Here is a 16,772-nt window from a genome sequence, read left to right as displayed (position 1 = left end):
CAGCCACATAACCACCACCATGACAATCTCAACCTGGTTAGATCATGGCTGTGATGGGCTGAATTATGTTGCCAAAGTAACCATCTCGGTAACTTCGCGGGTGCACGCGATATTCCAAAAACCGTTCAAGATTTAGCTTTCGTATTACTCAGATCTATTTCTCATATCACCCATAAGGCAGGTGACTTAGAGTATCAGCTTCTTTTTTAAAGTGTTCCAGGTGCAGGTGAGTTTCCGGTGAGGATGCGTCAGTTTTTCTCGATAATAAATTCATTTTACGATGTAGGTGATGTAGTTAATGATTGCATAAAAAGGCAATTGTGACCCTTTTGGACCTTAAACTTTATATCCCTTGTTGGTTAATTCACAGTAATATCAGCAGAGGTAGAAAGAACTCTCAAAAGTGAGACGACATTAGATTCAGTTTGTTTTACTAATTACAGACCAAGCATAATTATGGATCAGGATCAGGTTTGGTAACTAATTGTGAATTCATACTGTTTTGTTAATCTCCGTCCCTACCGTGGGGAGAAGGTTACACCTCGAGGAAGGCGCTTGTCTCCAGGCTTGCTGCGGGTTACCAATGGAGCAGCTGCAACAGCTCAGGCTCCTCCTATGGAAAAACCTTGTTTTCCAGGTAAGCCAAGAATTGCCGCTAATATTGATCTCTCTTCCCTTCGGATCTAAGATATTCATTTATTTGTAGTCGATGCAGGAACAATGTTATTAGTCCCCTACCGGTGTACACCGGAGGGGACTATAGGTTTGTACGCCGTCCCTCCGTCTGTCAGTCCGTCAGTCCGTCACGCAAAGAACAGTTTTCCGGACTTTTTTTCTAAACTCTTAATGCTAATGATTTCAAACCTGGTACATGGTTTCCTCATGATAAGATACAGATCGAGTTCGAATTTCACGACGTTTCGATCATTTTTGACAAAGTTATGGCACTTTGAACTTTGGTAATTCTGATAATTCTGATGATCCTTAACTTAGTGCCATTTTAAGTTTTAATTTCCTTTAAAATAGATTTTCTCTGCAATAATTGGACCGATTGAGATCAAATTTTCACCGTAGGGGGGACTCGGTCTGTAGAATATTTTAATGGTAATTATGACGTCACAGTTCACGTGGTTCGGCCGCCATATTGTTTTTCATGAAAACACGGAAACCCCTTTTTCGCTGCAACGGCTGAACAGATCGAGGCCAAACTTTGCAGGCAGAATCGCATACCCATGACGATCAAAAAAGTCTTTGAGCATGACGTCATGCGTCACATGGTTTCAGAGTTATGACGTTTTTAAGCATGAACCTTTAAAACCGAGCTCCTCCCTCATTTTTGAACCAATCGAGGGGAAACTTCACAGATCTGTTCAGCATGTCAGTCTACTAAAAGGTCCTTTTGGAATTTGCGATAGGGCGCGTGGTTTGGCAGATATCGTTAATTAAACGAAAATATTTTTAAAAAAAATGGATATCTCTTGTTTATTCTAGAGTTCTCCTCAAGCCGCACCGCGCGCCCTCAGCCTCGTCTCGCGAATGTCAAAAGCACGACACAGTGCGTGCTTTCGGGAGGGGCGGAGCCAAGCCGAGCAACATATATATACACATCGATCATTGATCGTGAACCGGAAAATATAATAAATTACTGATATTTAGCGACTCGAAAGGTTCTTTATCAACAACTTATTTTCTCGTGCTTCTGCTGACCTGTCTGCACGGTGTATAAATCGAAGTCCGGAGTGCGAATCACAGGTGAGCCCGTCCTGAGGTAATTAGCGATTGGGAACGATTCAGAACCTGTGGGTAAATAACCCTTGGTAATTTCCCCAACAGTTTTCCGGACGACAGACTGCCGGTAGGGGACATGTATTGCAGCGAAATACTCAGAATGCTTGTTTCTTTAGTAATTGAACAATTCAAAAGTATGGTGATGGTATTTTCAAGCAATTATATCCATAAAATGTCCTATTCCTTAGTGATTGTTGAACCTATCGTTGTGGTGGAAAACTGTCAACAGATTAAGTTCCTAGATTAACACCTGCGCCCTATTTGGACTGAAGAGGACATGTCTGGATCTATATAAGAAACTGTTGGATTGGTGCTTCACAGACAGGGCATTGTATCGCAAAACCTGCTGCTTTTGGATGGACAATTGAGCAAGGTGTCCCATCTGCTATCGTTAGTTGGTGAACATTAAGTATCCCACTAAGAGTGAAGAGTAGGCGAGTCATTGACAGCGTCCTGAATACATTACAAGTTCCTGCCCTAATGTTCAGATGGCACTGCATCAGCAGTAAAGTCATGCCTCCCAGAAACGATGCTTTTTTATGGAAGTTCCCAAAAACAAGGCTGAAAGCCACTAATTTGTAAATGTCTACAAAGAAAAAGAAGAGGAAAAACTGGCAAAAACCTTCACCTAGTCATGAAACAAGGAAACCTGTTCACAGGACCACTGTGCAAGAGGGGGTAACTACCCTGCCAGCATGCCCAGCTGGGGCCCAGCTGGGAAATATCTGGTTTGGATGGGCTGAGGTGGGCATGGGTTCTGGGTGGGTTTTTAACTGGGTTCCACATGGGTCCCATCTGGGCTGCCAATGTCTTTATACATCTAGAACGACACTTTTTGATGTCGTATCCCACCTTACAAAGCTGGCTCGGGCCCACATGGGTTTTCATCGGTTAGGTGGAAGTGGCTTCATTCCTTCATTCATTTATTCATTCATTCAGGTGGGCTGAACTGGACTTTGGCTTTGAGTGGGCTTTGAACTGGGCCCTATGTGGGTCTCAGGTGGGTCAAGCCAATGTTAGTGTCACAAGTTAAAAAAAAATGGCAGCTATATATATATTAAGAATCATATTTAAAAAAAAATGCCTGCTGTTATTTTAACTGTGGAAACTGTTTTTATAACAACAACGAAAAACAAATTAAGCAATACATGCAGGTGTGTCTGTCCAGCCAGCAGGTGCCCATGCGCCCTATGTTGGCTAACTTATGGGTCCCATGTGTGTCCCCCCCCCCCCTCCACGTAGGCCCCAGCTGGATTTGTCCATAGGCTCCACCCTGGGGCCAACTGTATTAGCCCAAGTGGGCAGGGCATGGGCCTTTTGTGGGCTACCCCAAGTGGGCCAGCTTTGTAAGGTGGGATATGACATCAAAAAGATGGCATTAGCGGCAGCATTAGAGGCGCCTCATAATTTTTCTTGTGTTATGTCCATGTTATATAATTTTTTGCTTTGCATGAGCCTTCTTGTATGCTCTTATAACTTGGATATAAATAATTCGATGGAATAAATATATAAATATTTCATTCAGATTCGAGGTTAAACCTTCATTCATAACACATTACACATTACACATTACCCATAACACATTACACATCACACATTACCCATAACACATTACCCATAACATATTAGACATTACACATTACCCATAACACATTACACATTACACATTACCCATAACACATTACACATCATTACACATTACACATTACCCATAACACATAACACATTACCCATTACCCATAACACATTACCCATAACACATTACACATTACCCATAACACATTACACATTACCCATAACACATTACACATTACCCATAACACATTACACATTACCCATAACACATTACACATTACCCATAACACATTACCCATTACCCATAACACATTACACATTACCCATTACACATTACACATTGTTGTAAAAATCAGTCTCACAACAGCTTTCTCGTTCCGAGTTTAATCTGAATCAATCTCGAACAGCATCTAGAAAGAAAACATGGCAACCATCATTTCAGTTATCTAGTAAGCATCAAGAGTATACATCATATAGGGTACACATAAGCAAGCCTCATGCCAACGTAATCTCTCACCTTCCTAAATAAGCGCGTAATTGTCTCAGGTCTCCGGTTTCAGGTCTGCCCCTCGCAGTCAGCGAGTGGATATTTATAAGAGCACTTTAGTGCCAGACGATGTTACTGCACCTGGGCTAACTTAGTTGCCTACGTTTCACTACATCCTCCCAGAGTTCTAAAATTTTGCAAGCAAGCTATCTATATAATAATAGCGTAAGGACTCGACTTTGTTATCCCTTTTACGCCGCACCCAGTGACCCGATGCCCACGGCACTCATGGATTTACGATCTACAAACCGCGCTCTTTGTTTATCACGTACAGCCATACTCGAAAAATCTGAATTAGCCGACGTTGGGGCCCAAAAGCATCCGATTAACTGCCGATACGACGCCATCTTACGACGCCATCGTATTGGCGTCTGCTGGGCGAAGGCGAAGGGAGCCGTCTGCTGATTGGACAGTCGAGTGGTGTGAACATGGGTGGTGTGAACCAAATGGTCTTTTTATTCCCTTGAACATTGTAAATTAGGATATATAAGGAAATGTCTTTATCGTCATTTTAATAAAGTTAAATGGAGTGACGTTGCGATACTCGGGGTGCGTTGCATAAATCCTCGTAACTCAGAGAGGTGTAGCAGGTGGCGAGACGTAAGGAAGCTTAAAGATAACGAGCTGAAACAGACGAACGATATGTCAATCCCTTTCTACACCGAACGGCAATAAAAGTATGAGAGCGGGGAGGCATGGCCTGAGCACTTCGAGCAGAGAGGACTGATTGGACTTAACTTAAAGAGAAAAAATTGGAGCTTAACGGAAGAAGAAGATCCCATGAGCGCTCCCCTATGCCATCCATAATGGTACACTCTATCCATACACCACATCCTCCCTTCCGTGGATGTTCCACGGGTTTCGGCTAGTTTAAAGTATTCGCGTTGCACTAATTAGCAAACAAGTATATAAAATGCAGAAGAACATAAAACACCTATTAAGGAGTTACTACCAACCGAAGCGCTCCGGTCGGCGACTTTCTCTCCCTGTGCGGGTTCGATACACATCTGAGCTGTTGGCAGGTGTCTCTAAATCCTCTCCAGTCAGAGTGCTAATCAACTCGGGTGTCTGAGTCGGTATGTCAGTCCCGGTCGAGTCGGGCGATTGATGAATGAGGAGACGGGGATCTGACCATCGGAACCTCCGTACTGGACCCAGCCTCATCAGCTTTCCCACATGGAGCAAGATGTCGCACCGACAGTGGTTTCACGACCGTCAGGCATTTTGACATGAGCGAATTCCGGATTAGCATTAATGAGCTGTACCTTGTCAACGAGCGGATCATATTTGCTGGGACGCATGGCGCGTTTGAGATAGACATGTCCGGGTGTGGAGATCAAAGCGGGCAATGACTGGGCACTACCTGTACAACGTTGATAACGAAATAGACGATCATGAGGAATTTCATTTGAAGCAGTACACAGGAGGGATCGAATCGCATGTAGTGCCTCCTGCAATACCCAAGTCCACTTGTCCGTCCCCAACCCTCGGGTCTCAAGCCCTAGGGTAATGGCCCTCCATATGACGCCATTAAATTGTTCTATTTGTCCATTCGCCAGTGGGCGATATGGCGTGATGCAGCGAGAAGCAATTTTCCGCTGCAGCAGAAATGCCCGTACGTCCTGAGACATGAAAACAGCACCCCTATCGGTATGGATGGACACAGGATAGCCGAACATCGCAAACAAGAGCCTCAAACAGCGTAGAACTGACTTGGAAGACATGTCGTGACACGGAAATGTGAACGGGAATCCAGAATACTCATCAATAATTGTGAGAAGATAACAATACGAGCCAGACGCGGGCAGGGGCCCTTTGAAGTCCATGGGCAATCTCTCCCACGGCCGACTAGCTTGAAACAAAGTCCCCATTTCAGGTTTGCAGAAGCGCGGTTTCAGTTCTGCGCAAACAGGGCACGCTTGGCACAAACGACCAACGTCCTCCACGGAGTAAGGCAAGTTTCAGGCTACGCACGAAATGGGCTAATCGTGTTAATCCTGGGTGACATAGCGAGTCGTGAAGTTCGCGAAGTTCCTCACCGGTGGTGAGACCCGCACACACCCCAGGCCTGGATAACGCATCCGCAGCTAGATTCCCCCACCCTGGGCGATATGTGATCTTGAAGCTATAATCAGCTAATTCGATACGCCATCGAGTAATTTTCTCGTTTTTAATGCACTGAGCGTGTCGCACGTCATACATGAATGCAATGCTCTGTTGATCAATGCTCTGTTGAGCTCTGTTGATCTCTGTTGATCAGATTCCGTCTTCTACCGACTCCTCTCTGGCCTTGCCCCCCCAGCTCTCTCTGGGCTCTGTCCCGCAAATATTCCTACAGGTCGCACAAGATCTGCCTGCAACCCTCTTATGGTTAAACTGCCAAAATCAAGACTCTCTGCTTACCTTCACTCATTCATTCCTCTTTTCTCCCGCCTCTGGAACAAACTCCCTCACTCTCTTCAATCCCACTCCACCCTCCAGGTCTTTAAAACAGCTGTTCACCACCATCTCTTATCTTCCCCCATCCAAAACCTTGATCTTTTCTACCCCCGCTAATTTCACCCCAATTCCACTTTTTTGAAATACCAACCACTGTGCTGGAAGTCCTTGGTGTCCTTGTGTTTTATACTACTCCCACCCCCCCCTTCCCACGCCTCCTCCCCCCAAGCCCTCTCCCTCCCACACATCTCCCTCCCACACATATCCCTGCTCTCAAATGTTGTGTGCTCTCAAGTGTTTGTGTTTGCCTGGTTGATTTTGACAATTGATTGATGTTTGTTTGTTTATGTTTGTTTGTCTGGTTGATTTGTTTGTGAAGTAAATGTCCGCTCTTTCACAAGCCTCGATTCAGTACACAAAAAAATAAAAAAATAAAAAATAAATAAATCTGTAATCACTTCAAATGTTTTGCCAAGCAAATATGGCCGCCATCGTCGTATCGCTTCCACCACAGCATAGGCTTCCTTTTCGACTGCTGAATGACGTCTCTCACTATCAGACAGAGTACGAGAGAAGAAGGCGACCGGTTTCCCCCCTTGAGTCAGGGTCGCTGCTATGGCAAAGTCCGACACGTCGCTTTCTAAGACAAAGGGTATGTTTTCGTCTACCGAGGAGACTGCCGCATTAGCTATGTTGCCTACGTAGCGACCTTCATCCCTTGGAAAGCGGCCTTGGCTGCCTCGGTTATTGGGAATGTTTTACAATCAATGAGGGGACGGAGCTTCTCGGAGTAATTCTGGCCCAACAAGAATAATGTGCAAACAAACCGAGAGCTCTTCTCAAGGACGCATGATCATGCGGTGCTGCCATGTCTAGCAAGGGTTGCAGACGCTCTTTGTTGGGAGTTATCTTCCCTTGGGTCACTGTGTACCCTAAAAGATCAACCGTCGTTGTCGAGTAGCGACATTTGGCCTTGTTGAAAGTTAAATTATACTGGCGCGCGATTTGTAAGAAGCATCGCAGATTAGCGTCATGGTGCACTTGATCTCGACTGCATACTGTGAGGTTATCAAGATACACAAAGACATCAGTTAATTGCTCTTTGGCAATTATGTCGTCAATTGCCCTTTGAAAGCATGCCTCCATTAGTTACGCCGAAGGGCAAACGCGTGAATTGATACAACCGTTGCGCCGACTCGAATGCCGTATATATTTTGTCATCATCACAAATAGGAATCGGGTGGTACGCGCTGCGCAAATCGAGTGTGCTGTAAACAGCGTATTGAGCGACCTGTCGTACTAGCGCATTTAAACCCGGAAGTGGGTAGGCCTCCAGCTGCGTAAATCTATTTATAGTTTGTGAGTAATCAATCACCATCTGCTTACGATGATTCTCAGTTTGGACTACCAGTACTTGAGCTCGCCAAGGTGATCGACTTGGTTTGATAATCCCTTCTTTTAAAAACCGTCCATTCTCTTCGGAAATGAATTGTGCGTCGGCTCGAGAGTGACGTCTCGACTTGATTGCGTCCGGTGTGCAGTCGGAAGTTAGACTTGGAAAGAGAGGCAGCGGTTCTATAGTCATTCCAGTCAAAGCGCACACCGAGAGAGTTGAGTCACCGTTAAACATCATTTCCAAACGACCATGCCGATGAAGGAAATCATGTCCCAGCAGTACATCGGCGCATAGAGTAGACAGAATCATTAGTCGGACATCCGGATACATTGTGCCATTGATCACTAATTTGACGTGGCATTCCCCTTTGGTGCACATCCAGAGAGACTGAGAGGCCATGAAGATTCGTCGCGAGGTCCCCAGAATCGGCCATCCGTGCCGTTGTACGAGGCCCAGATCAACGTAGCTCTCCGTAGACCCAGTGTCCACAAGTGCGTTAGCAGACTGACATTCGATCAGCACCGGTACAACGGCGCTTGCCAGACCATACGGGCCGGGCAGTGCTGGAACTTATTTCGGCTCCGGTCGGGCCTCGCGCGTCGAGGTGATTCCCGCCAGAGTCGGACGCCGTCCTCTCGAAGCTCGGCATACCTTGGCATAATGTCCTTTCCTGGCACACGTGTGGCACGTCCAATCCCGTGCCGGGCATGTTGTTCTAGGGTGCCTCCGATTGCCACAGAAGAAGCACTTGGTGTTGCCTCCGAAGGAGGCAGTCGCTGCCAGACTCATACCTTCGGCTCCGAAGTCTTCTGTTGGCCTCGACTCCACAGGAGTATCAGTACCCTCGCGCTTCGTAGTGGAGAAATTCTCCGAACGTCTCTCCCCAGTGAGACCTGCAGTGACAGAGGGACGTCTGTATGACTCTGAGCCTGTGCCAATTGGAGTACTCGAGCCTGATCATAAGCCTTTTGTAGAGTTAAAGAGGGCTTTTCCAACAAACGTTGACGAATTGAATGTGAATGGAGCCCAGACATAAAGGCGTCCCGCATTAAATCGTCACACATTTGTTCATGCATTAGAACCTCATGTGCACATTCCTTCCCCAATCAACGGAATTCTTGAAGGAAGTGCTCGAGCGATTCCGTGGGATCCTGCCTCAGAGTAGCGAGCTTGTAACGGGTATAAACCACATTTCGTGGCTTGATGTAGATATCCCAAAGCGTTGTTATCGATGTCGCGTACGTGGGGCAATGCGAGATGTAATCGTGAATGGTATTAGTCACGTGACAGTTGAGGACAGCACGCTTCTGCGCATCCGTGATTTCTGTATACGTTTCAAGGTATCTCTCAAGCAAGCTTAACCAACGTGTAAGTTGACTCGCCGCGTCCTCCGCCTGAGGATCCCCACTGAAGGTAGGTAGGTGCAGGAGCTTATGCATCTCGAACTCGAACGATGATAGGCGATGATTCAGATTAAGTGTTGTAAAAATCAGAGTCTCACAACAGCTTTCTCGTTCTGAGTTTAATCTGAATCAATCTCGAACAGCATCTAGAAAGAAAACATGGCAACCATCATTTCAGTTCTCGAGTAAGCATCAAGAGTATACATCATATAGGGTACACATAAGCAAGCCTCATGCCAACGTGATCTCTCACCTTCCTAAATAAGCGCATAATTGTCTCAGGTCTCCGGTTTCAGGTCTGCCCCGCGCAGTCAGCGAGTGGATATTTATAAGAGCACTTTAGTGGACAGACGATGTTACTGCACCTGGGCTAACTTAGTTGCCTATGTTTCACTACACACTTTACCCATAACACATTACCCATAACACATTATCCATTACCCATTACACATTACAAATTACACATTACACTTATTACACATTACACCTAATCATAATAAGTAAATAAAATGCCCAGGCCTCCCAGGACTGCATTGGTGTAGGATTTTTGACAATGTTGTGGACATATACATTCTAAATAAAAGGATCAGTGAATCATTTTTTTTGAGCAAATACTCCTCCATGAGCCTCAACTTTTTGGAGAAAAAAGGTTGAACCCCCCTTGTTTGTTGAAAAGTTGAAATTGTTTTTTTTTGCAAAAAAAATAAGGATTCATTACTTGTATGGGATTCTTCCAAATAATAGGATCAATGATTCACATTTTCTGAGCAAATACACATCCATGAGCATCGACTTGGTTTGAAAAAGGATATGAAAGGGAAAAAATATATTAAAAGAACAACAAAAACAAGTACAAAAAGTTTTAATTAAAACAAAAGCCGTGTCGATGTTACACAATGCCTAGATGCAGCTGTGCCTATAACGTCGATGTTATAGGCACAGGACATTCCTATTGATTCGATTACTTAATGTTATTTTTGTGCAAAGTGAAAATATATCTCGGCAATTTCCCGTGTGTGGCGACGAATTTTTAATATATCTCGGCATTTTCCCGTCTTTTATTTCAGGCGGTGTATGACTGACCATGCCGCGATTTAAAAAAATATATATCTCGGCAATTTCCCATGTGTGGCGACACGTGAACGAAGCTATGCTCCTCTCTCCACATTATTGTGACGACGTATAAATTAAATATTTCATCGTGACGATTGTCATCAAATGGACGAATTTTTAATATATCTCGGCATTTTCCCGTCTGTTATTTCAGGCGGTGTATGACTGACCATGCCGCGATGTAAAAAAAATATATCTCAGCAATTTCCCCTATGTGGCGACACGTGAACGAAGCTATGCTCCTCTCTCCACATTATTGTGACGACGTATAAATTAAATATTTCATCGTGACGATTGTCATCAAATGGACGAATTTTTAATATATCTCGGCATTTTCCCATCTGTTATTTCGGGCGGTGTATGACTAACCATGCCGTGATTGTAAAAAAATATATCTCAATGGACTTGAAGTTACAGGCCTTTGAGAATTCATTTCGTTATATAAAGGGCAACTTTCATCGGATTTTCTTCCCGTTTTTTTTCAACCGAGTCTAAAACTATGTTAGCGACTGTGAAAAATGAAATGATATATCGAATTTGATTTGAAAGAAAACTGTGTGAGAGAGGAAGACACCACGGGCCTACAAAACTGGCCTCAAAGCTATGCGAGTTAATAAAACGGTGGATATTTGTTTATATGAAGCCGCTCCCACAATGGGTGGAGCTATGGTTCCCAGAATGGGTGGAGCTTTGAGGTTTTGTCTTCTCTGCAAGAACAACAAGAACAAGAAGAAGAACAAGAAGAAGAAGAACAAGAACAACAGCAGAGGGCACTCTATGACCAGTGTCTTGCGACGCGGCTAAAAACATTACGCGAATACATTCGTGGGGCTTCCGAGGCCCAATGGCTGCATTTATGTGTGATTTTTGACGCCTGCATCTAAGGATTAATAGAGCTCCACTTGTTAATACGAGCATAGGATGCTCCGGCAGCAATGTGCCATTCAATTGTGGAGATGAAACTTTTATGAGAGCGGGTCAAAAATTCCACCATATTTGCTTATACAATCTGTTATACAAAAAATCCTCATACATGCAATTTAAGCAACTCCACAGGTACAAGGTTTTTGTCATCTTAATTCTTTAAAACTAGTTAATCAGTGTTATTTAACTTATCATTTGTTTCACCCTTAATGTACATTTCCAAACCTCATTTGATTTGGAAAAAACTCCACTTTTTCTTAATGTACAGATACGACGACCTCTACGCACCCTGGTGGAACTGCTGTTACCTGTCCTCATAGCCTGCGTCCTCATTGGAATTCGGCAGACCGTCAAGGCCCATTCTCACCCCAATGCCACAGAATACCCCTCATTCTCCCTCTCTTCTCTCCCCCCTTCAATCATGGCAACTCACATGCTCCAACTACCACAGTTTGAAGCGGACGGCTGGTTCGTTGCTTTTGTTCCATGCAATGTGTTTGCCGTTATCCAACTTGCTGCTGCGGTTGAGGATCAATTAACACCCAACATAACAGGTAAACACACACATTTTAACACTGATGTGACAAATGTATTTGTTGGTTTAGTGTCTGTGGTGTTGTGATGGGATATTTACCTGCCTGCGGTAACATTCGCAAACTATCGTGGGTATCCTGATACTGCTGTTTAGGAATAACGACAACATTGAAGTGAGTCAGCACTGTTTCTGATTTGATCCTTGATGGAAGCTAAGTCATTGTTGAGTTCAGGGGTGGATCCAGACTCTCTTCCACCGTCTTCTGGAAGACAGACTTTGGAATAGAAATATCCAATTATGTAAATTTTTCCAACATTTTCCAAATGTTCACTATTTCGTATCAAAGAAATTCCTGAAGTTTGATTACCTTGATAAACTATCAATGAAATTCAAGTTAAAAAAAAAGTTAATCAAAAAATAAATTGCAGAACGGAAAAGCAAATATTCACCAGAAATACATTACGAAGACACGAGGTACCCGCTTGGGGTCAAAGATGATAGGTGGTTGGTTCAAGTGTGCAATTTGCTCCATTTTGGAGTGCATGGGAAACAAAAAATTGGGGACTGTAAGATGATTTGATTTTCATTAAATTATTTAAATTCCATGTAAATCGAGATAAGATGAGGTTTGGTAAATGAATTGTGCAAATCACATATTCTGTGTTAAATACTTAGTGGGCTTTATAAGAGTACAGTATGAAAAAAGTGTGCTCTAATAGGTAACAAAACTTTTTTGTAATTCTTCTGCAAAATTCCATGTTGACTGCCATACGTATATTTCAAATTCCAAAGTAACCTCATTGTCAGACTTAAATTTCAGAAGACTGCCAGCCTGGGAAGTTGGGTCAACCCTATTGGTTGATTAATCTTATCAAAGTGTATTGGGTTAAACCAGGGATTTTTGATTCATTAGCGATTTTCATTAATGACTGCCAATGGCTGTTTAACCAGCTCCATTCATTACACTGGTGACAGGTCAAAAACCGAATGGAAGAGCCAGGTGACATACTTGTCCCTCTTACAATGGCAAACTAGAGAAATAGAGACATGGATTCATGTAATGACCCTTCCGGAGATACAGGGCGTTAATGCAGGATTGGTCTATATTGGAAGACAAGTACAAAGTGTTGTTGTTGTTGTTGTTGTTGTTGGATATCCCTGGAGAGTTCTCTCGAACAAGCCCGCGACACGGAGACAGCCGATGATTCTGGCAGAAGCGACTCAGAGATCCCCCACATCCAGGACGGTGTACCTCAGTGAAAGATTTCCTTAAGGACTGTTCCATAAACAACCCTTAGGAAACCCTTAAGTAAGGATTTCCTTAAGGTTGAGGAAATCCTTAGGAGCCATTGCTATGACAGGCAACCATTCAGATTATAGATACGAAGAGGTGTCCAAAAGCAAGAACACGTAATGAACACGTGACTTTAAATGACACTTGTTATATTTTGCGGGGACGGGGGTGGCAGGGGTTAGGGGAGGAGAGGGGTGCTCCCTTGAGTTTAAGGAAGGTTTTCAGGTAACACTTAAGGAATGTTCGTATATGCAACCATCCTCAAATTAAGGTTGTCCTTAATGGAAAACTTAAGGAAATATTTAAGTAAATCCTCCATTCTTTCCTTGAGGATGCTTTATGCAACCAGGCCAGTATCCTTAAGGAACAGATAGAAAGCAAACGTTGAATGACAACAGAACTGGCAGAAAGCTCAGGTGTCGTTGTTCATTCATCAGCAAAACGAAGGTCAGTTGCGTTGATTCAAAAGGCAAGGATCTTGTGAGGGACCGATACTACTACTGCCAGAGCACCTCACCCCCCTCCTCCCCACTCTCTCATCCGGCAGGTCACCGGAGATTCTTTGCACCCCATAAGGCCAGGAACTCGGGGGCATTCATTTTTCTGGAGCTTATCATATTTAATTGGAGGTTTCTGAGGAAATGAGAGGAAAGAGAAATAAAAGAGAGAGAATGTAAAGGTGAGGAGTGAAAATGAATAAGACAAGTACACATACATTCAAAGTACACCGCCCCATGCCAAATAATTAAATATGCTGCAGCGCGGCATTGCCGGGGCGCCTCCGGCGCCCGGCAATACCGCAGTGCAGCTCATTGAGGCTGCATTGGGAGGGAGAGGTGTACACTAATTGATTGATTAATTGTATAATTAAAATCAATAAAAGATTATCACAAAATATTTTCATAATCAATTGGCTAATCGCATAACTAAACCACTAATGCTTCATCCGAAGATGTATCTTTTAGAAATTTAATTAAACTAGGGCATGCCCGTACTATATATATGCCCGTACTATATATCTATCTAAAATTATATCCCCCCCCTCTATTTACATGAAATGGTTTGGTCCATTCGCAACGCCAAAGCGAACGGCGAACGGCTTGCGAGTACAGTGACAATCCCCCCCCCTCTATTTACATGAAATGGTTTCGTCCATTCGCAACGACCACAGAACCCCCCCCCTCTATTTACATGGAATGGTTTGGTCCATTCGCAACGCCGGCACACGCGATCGTTCGCTGCTCTCTGATTGGTTGAATCGTTTTTTGTACATAGCTCGGTAAGTAATTGTCCGATTAATATGAAACCTTGAAAAGGCACATCCTCGGGTCCCCAGCAATATACCTGGCAAGTTAAAAGTATATCGGACCCGTGGTTGTCGAGAAACAGCGGTCACAGACAGACAAACGTACAAACGTACAAACGTACAGACAGAGATTACTGGAATTATAGATAGATAAGTCATTTATAAAAAATTAAATAATTAATTGATTACTCAATAAATAATTAATCGATTAATCAATAAATAATTAATAGATGAAATGATTAATCAATAAATCAAAAATATCCTTGATAGCCACATCACTTGGTCACTCATGTCCAAATATTAGCTTCCCAGCTCAAAAGGTGCCTGAGATATTGGCCAAATGAGAAAGAAAATAAAAAAATGATTAATAATGAAAAGAAATAAATAATAATCAGAAAAAAATTAAATTATTAATCAATTTGGTCAGAGAACACATAAACTACCACTATTTCATCAGAATCTGTAACTTTAAAGAAAATTTTTTTTTTGTCATTAATCGAATAATTAAATAATTAATCGATTAATTGATTAATTAATAAATCAAAAATATCCTTTGCAGCCAAATCACCTGGTCATTGGCATGTCCAAATATCAGCTTCCTAACTCAAAAGGTGCCTGAGTTAATGGTCAGAAGAGAAAGGAAATTTGATTAATTAAATAAGTACTTAATTAATCGCTAATAATTAAATAACTCCTCAATTTATTGATTAATATTTGTAACTATTAGAGTTACAAATTTGTTTTTGATAATATTGTTCTAAATAACTTTAGAACAATAATATTGTTCAATAATATTGTTCTAAATAACAATAATATTGTTCTAAATAATACAAATTTGTTCTAAATAACCTAGAGAGAGAAAATTTGTTTTTGACAAAGCACTTTCTCACTATTGTGCCAAAATTTCAGCTTCCTAGCTCAAAGGATGGCTGAGATATCGCCCGGACAAACAAACAAGAAAACAAGAAAACAAGAAAACAACTAGAGTGAAAACTGAGTACTCTCTTTCAGCGTGCGTCACTGCCGAGCCCCCTTCGGTGCCCAGCAATGACGATTTGCAATGCCTGGAGATGGCATAGGAAAGGAGCGGTGTACAAAAAGTGTTTGATGAAAAGTGTATGATGTTAGAGAGAGAAAGAGAAAGAGAAAGAGAAAGAGAGAGATTGAGTGAGAGAGAGATTGAGTGAGAGAGAGATTGAGTGAGAGAGAGATTGAGTGAGAGAGAGATTGAGTGAGAGAGATTGAGTGAGAGAGATTGAGTGAGTGAGAGATTGAGTGAGAGATTGAGAGATTGAGAGATTGAAGCTAGCCTAGTAGCTGTAGATTGAGTGAGACAGGAAGTAAGACCAGCAAACCTGACACGGAGAGTGTAAGATGGTTCCGGGTACCACTTTAACGCTCCCAAGTCAGAACAGTAGTACTACCCTGAGCGGTTGTCGTCTACAACCTACTACCTTAATACCCCAGTCAAACCGGATGGGTGTTTTTTAGGAGACACTATCTCCGTACTGGATGGCCGTTGGCACCCAAAGGGAGCTCATCGCCCTTTACCAGGTATTGGTTTTAGTCATGCAGGGTGTCACAGTCACCCTCCCCTCTGGCAATCTGGCATGCCAGTGAGGGTATTTAGTTTAGTCACCGACGACCATGCTGCAGGTAGCACTGGGTTACATGTTACCAGTGGCAGTCAAAAGACTGACCTGACTTAAAGTTTTCGTTCTGCTTTCTTTATAATAATAATAAAGTTGAAATTTGTTTTCTTTTTCAATTTCATTTGTGAAACTAAGGCTGGGGAATACTTGGCCAAGTTGCCTAATAAAGGGGTCCACCATGTCCCTATGCACAATGGCGAAAGTGTCATCCACCTATCTGTTCCAGTATCTTGGGAGCCATTTCTCATGAGAATATCTTTTGCTCAAGTTCCTCCATCACCAAGGTAGCCACAACAGCAGAGGCCGATGAACCCATAGCTGTGTCAAATATATTGTTGAGAGTGTGTACTATAAGAGATGAAGGTCATGCTATTTGGACACATCTCTGACTAGCTAGCAACATCCTCGTAATGGTGTTAATTGCCTATTCTGGTAAGCCATTCTCCAGTGGTTAGAATGTTTCAACCGATCGAGCCCTCACCTCGAGATTGACTGGGATAATGGTTATTACAGAAACCACATCTAATGATACTGTAGTCTCATCTTCTTGGATTCTAACCTTTCACATTCTTTTTTATCCTTCTATTCTTGAGGCGAGGAGGACAGGACAGAGAGTTGGGGTTTGGAGCAGGGGTGGACAGCAAAGATGGGACAGAGTTGGGAGGAGGGGGCTTTGTGGGGCGATTGAGGACTTTCAGTAGGGGGGGGGGGGGTGGAGGGGGAAAGGGGTGGGGGGGTGGGGAGGAGTTGCGGTTGGGGGAGAGGAGGAATTGTCGATAGGGTAGGGGAGGGGCGGGTTT

The 16,772-nt window shown here is 43.2% G+C and overlaps 1 protein-coding gene across 5 annotated transcripts in view; it reads left to right on the top strand.

Annotated features, from left to right (window-relative positions):
* The first annotated feature begins 354 nt into the window (after positions 1 to 354).
* Positions 355 to 16,772, top strand: part of LOC137433952 (phospholipid-transporting ATPase ABCA3-like) — a 180,493-nt gene continuing 164,075 nt past the window's right edge. For all 5 annotated transcript variants that reach the window (XR_010985765.2, XM_078785900.1, XM_068126462.2 and 2 more), the window contains exons 1-2: positions 355 to 637; positions 11,454 to 11,739. Coding sequence is in view for 4 of the 5 variants with exons in the window: in XM_078785900.1 (XP_078642026.1) it covers positions 584 to 637; positions 11,454 to 11,739 (340 nt within the window). In the remaining variant the exon portion in view is untranslated. The remainder of the gene's footprint in view (positions 638 to 11,453; positions 11,740 to 16,772) is intronic.

The sequence above is a fragment of the Myxine glutinosa genome, chromosome 10, assembly GCF_964187855.1.
Source record: "Myxine glutinosa chromosome 10, kmMyxGlut1.1, whole genome shotgun sequence".
In the NCBI taxonomy this organism is placed as follows: domain Eukaryota; kingdom Metazoa; phylum Chordata; class Myxini; order Myxiniformes; family Myxinidae; genus Myxine; species Myxine glutinosa.
This window is presented reverse-complemented; position numbering and strand designations above follow the sequence as displayed.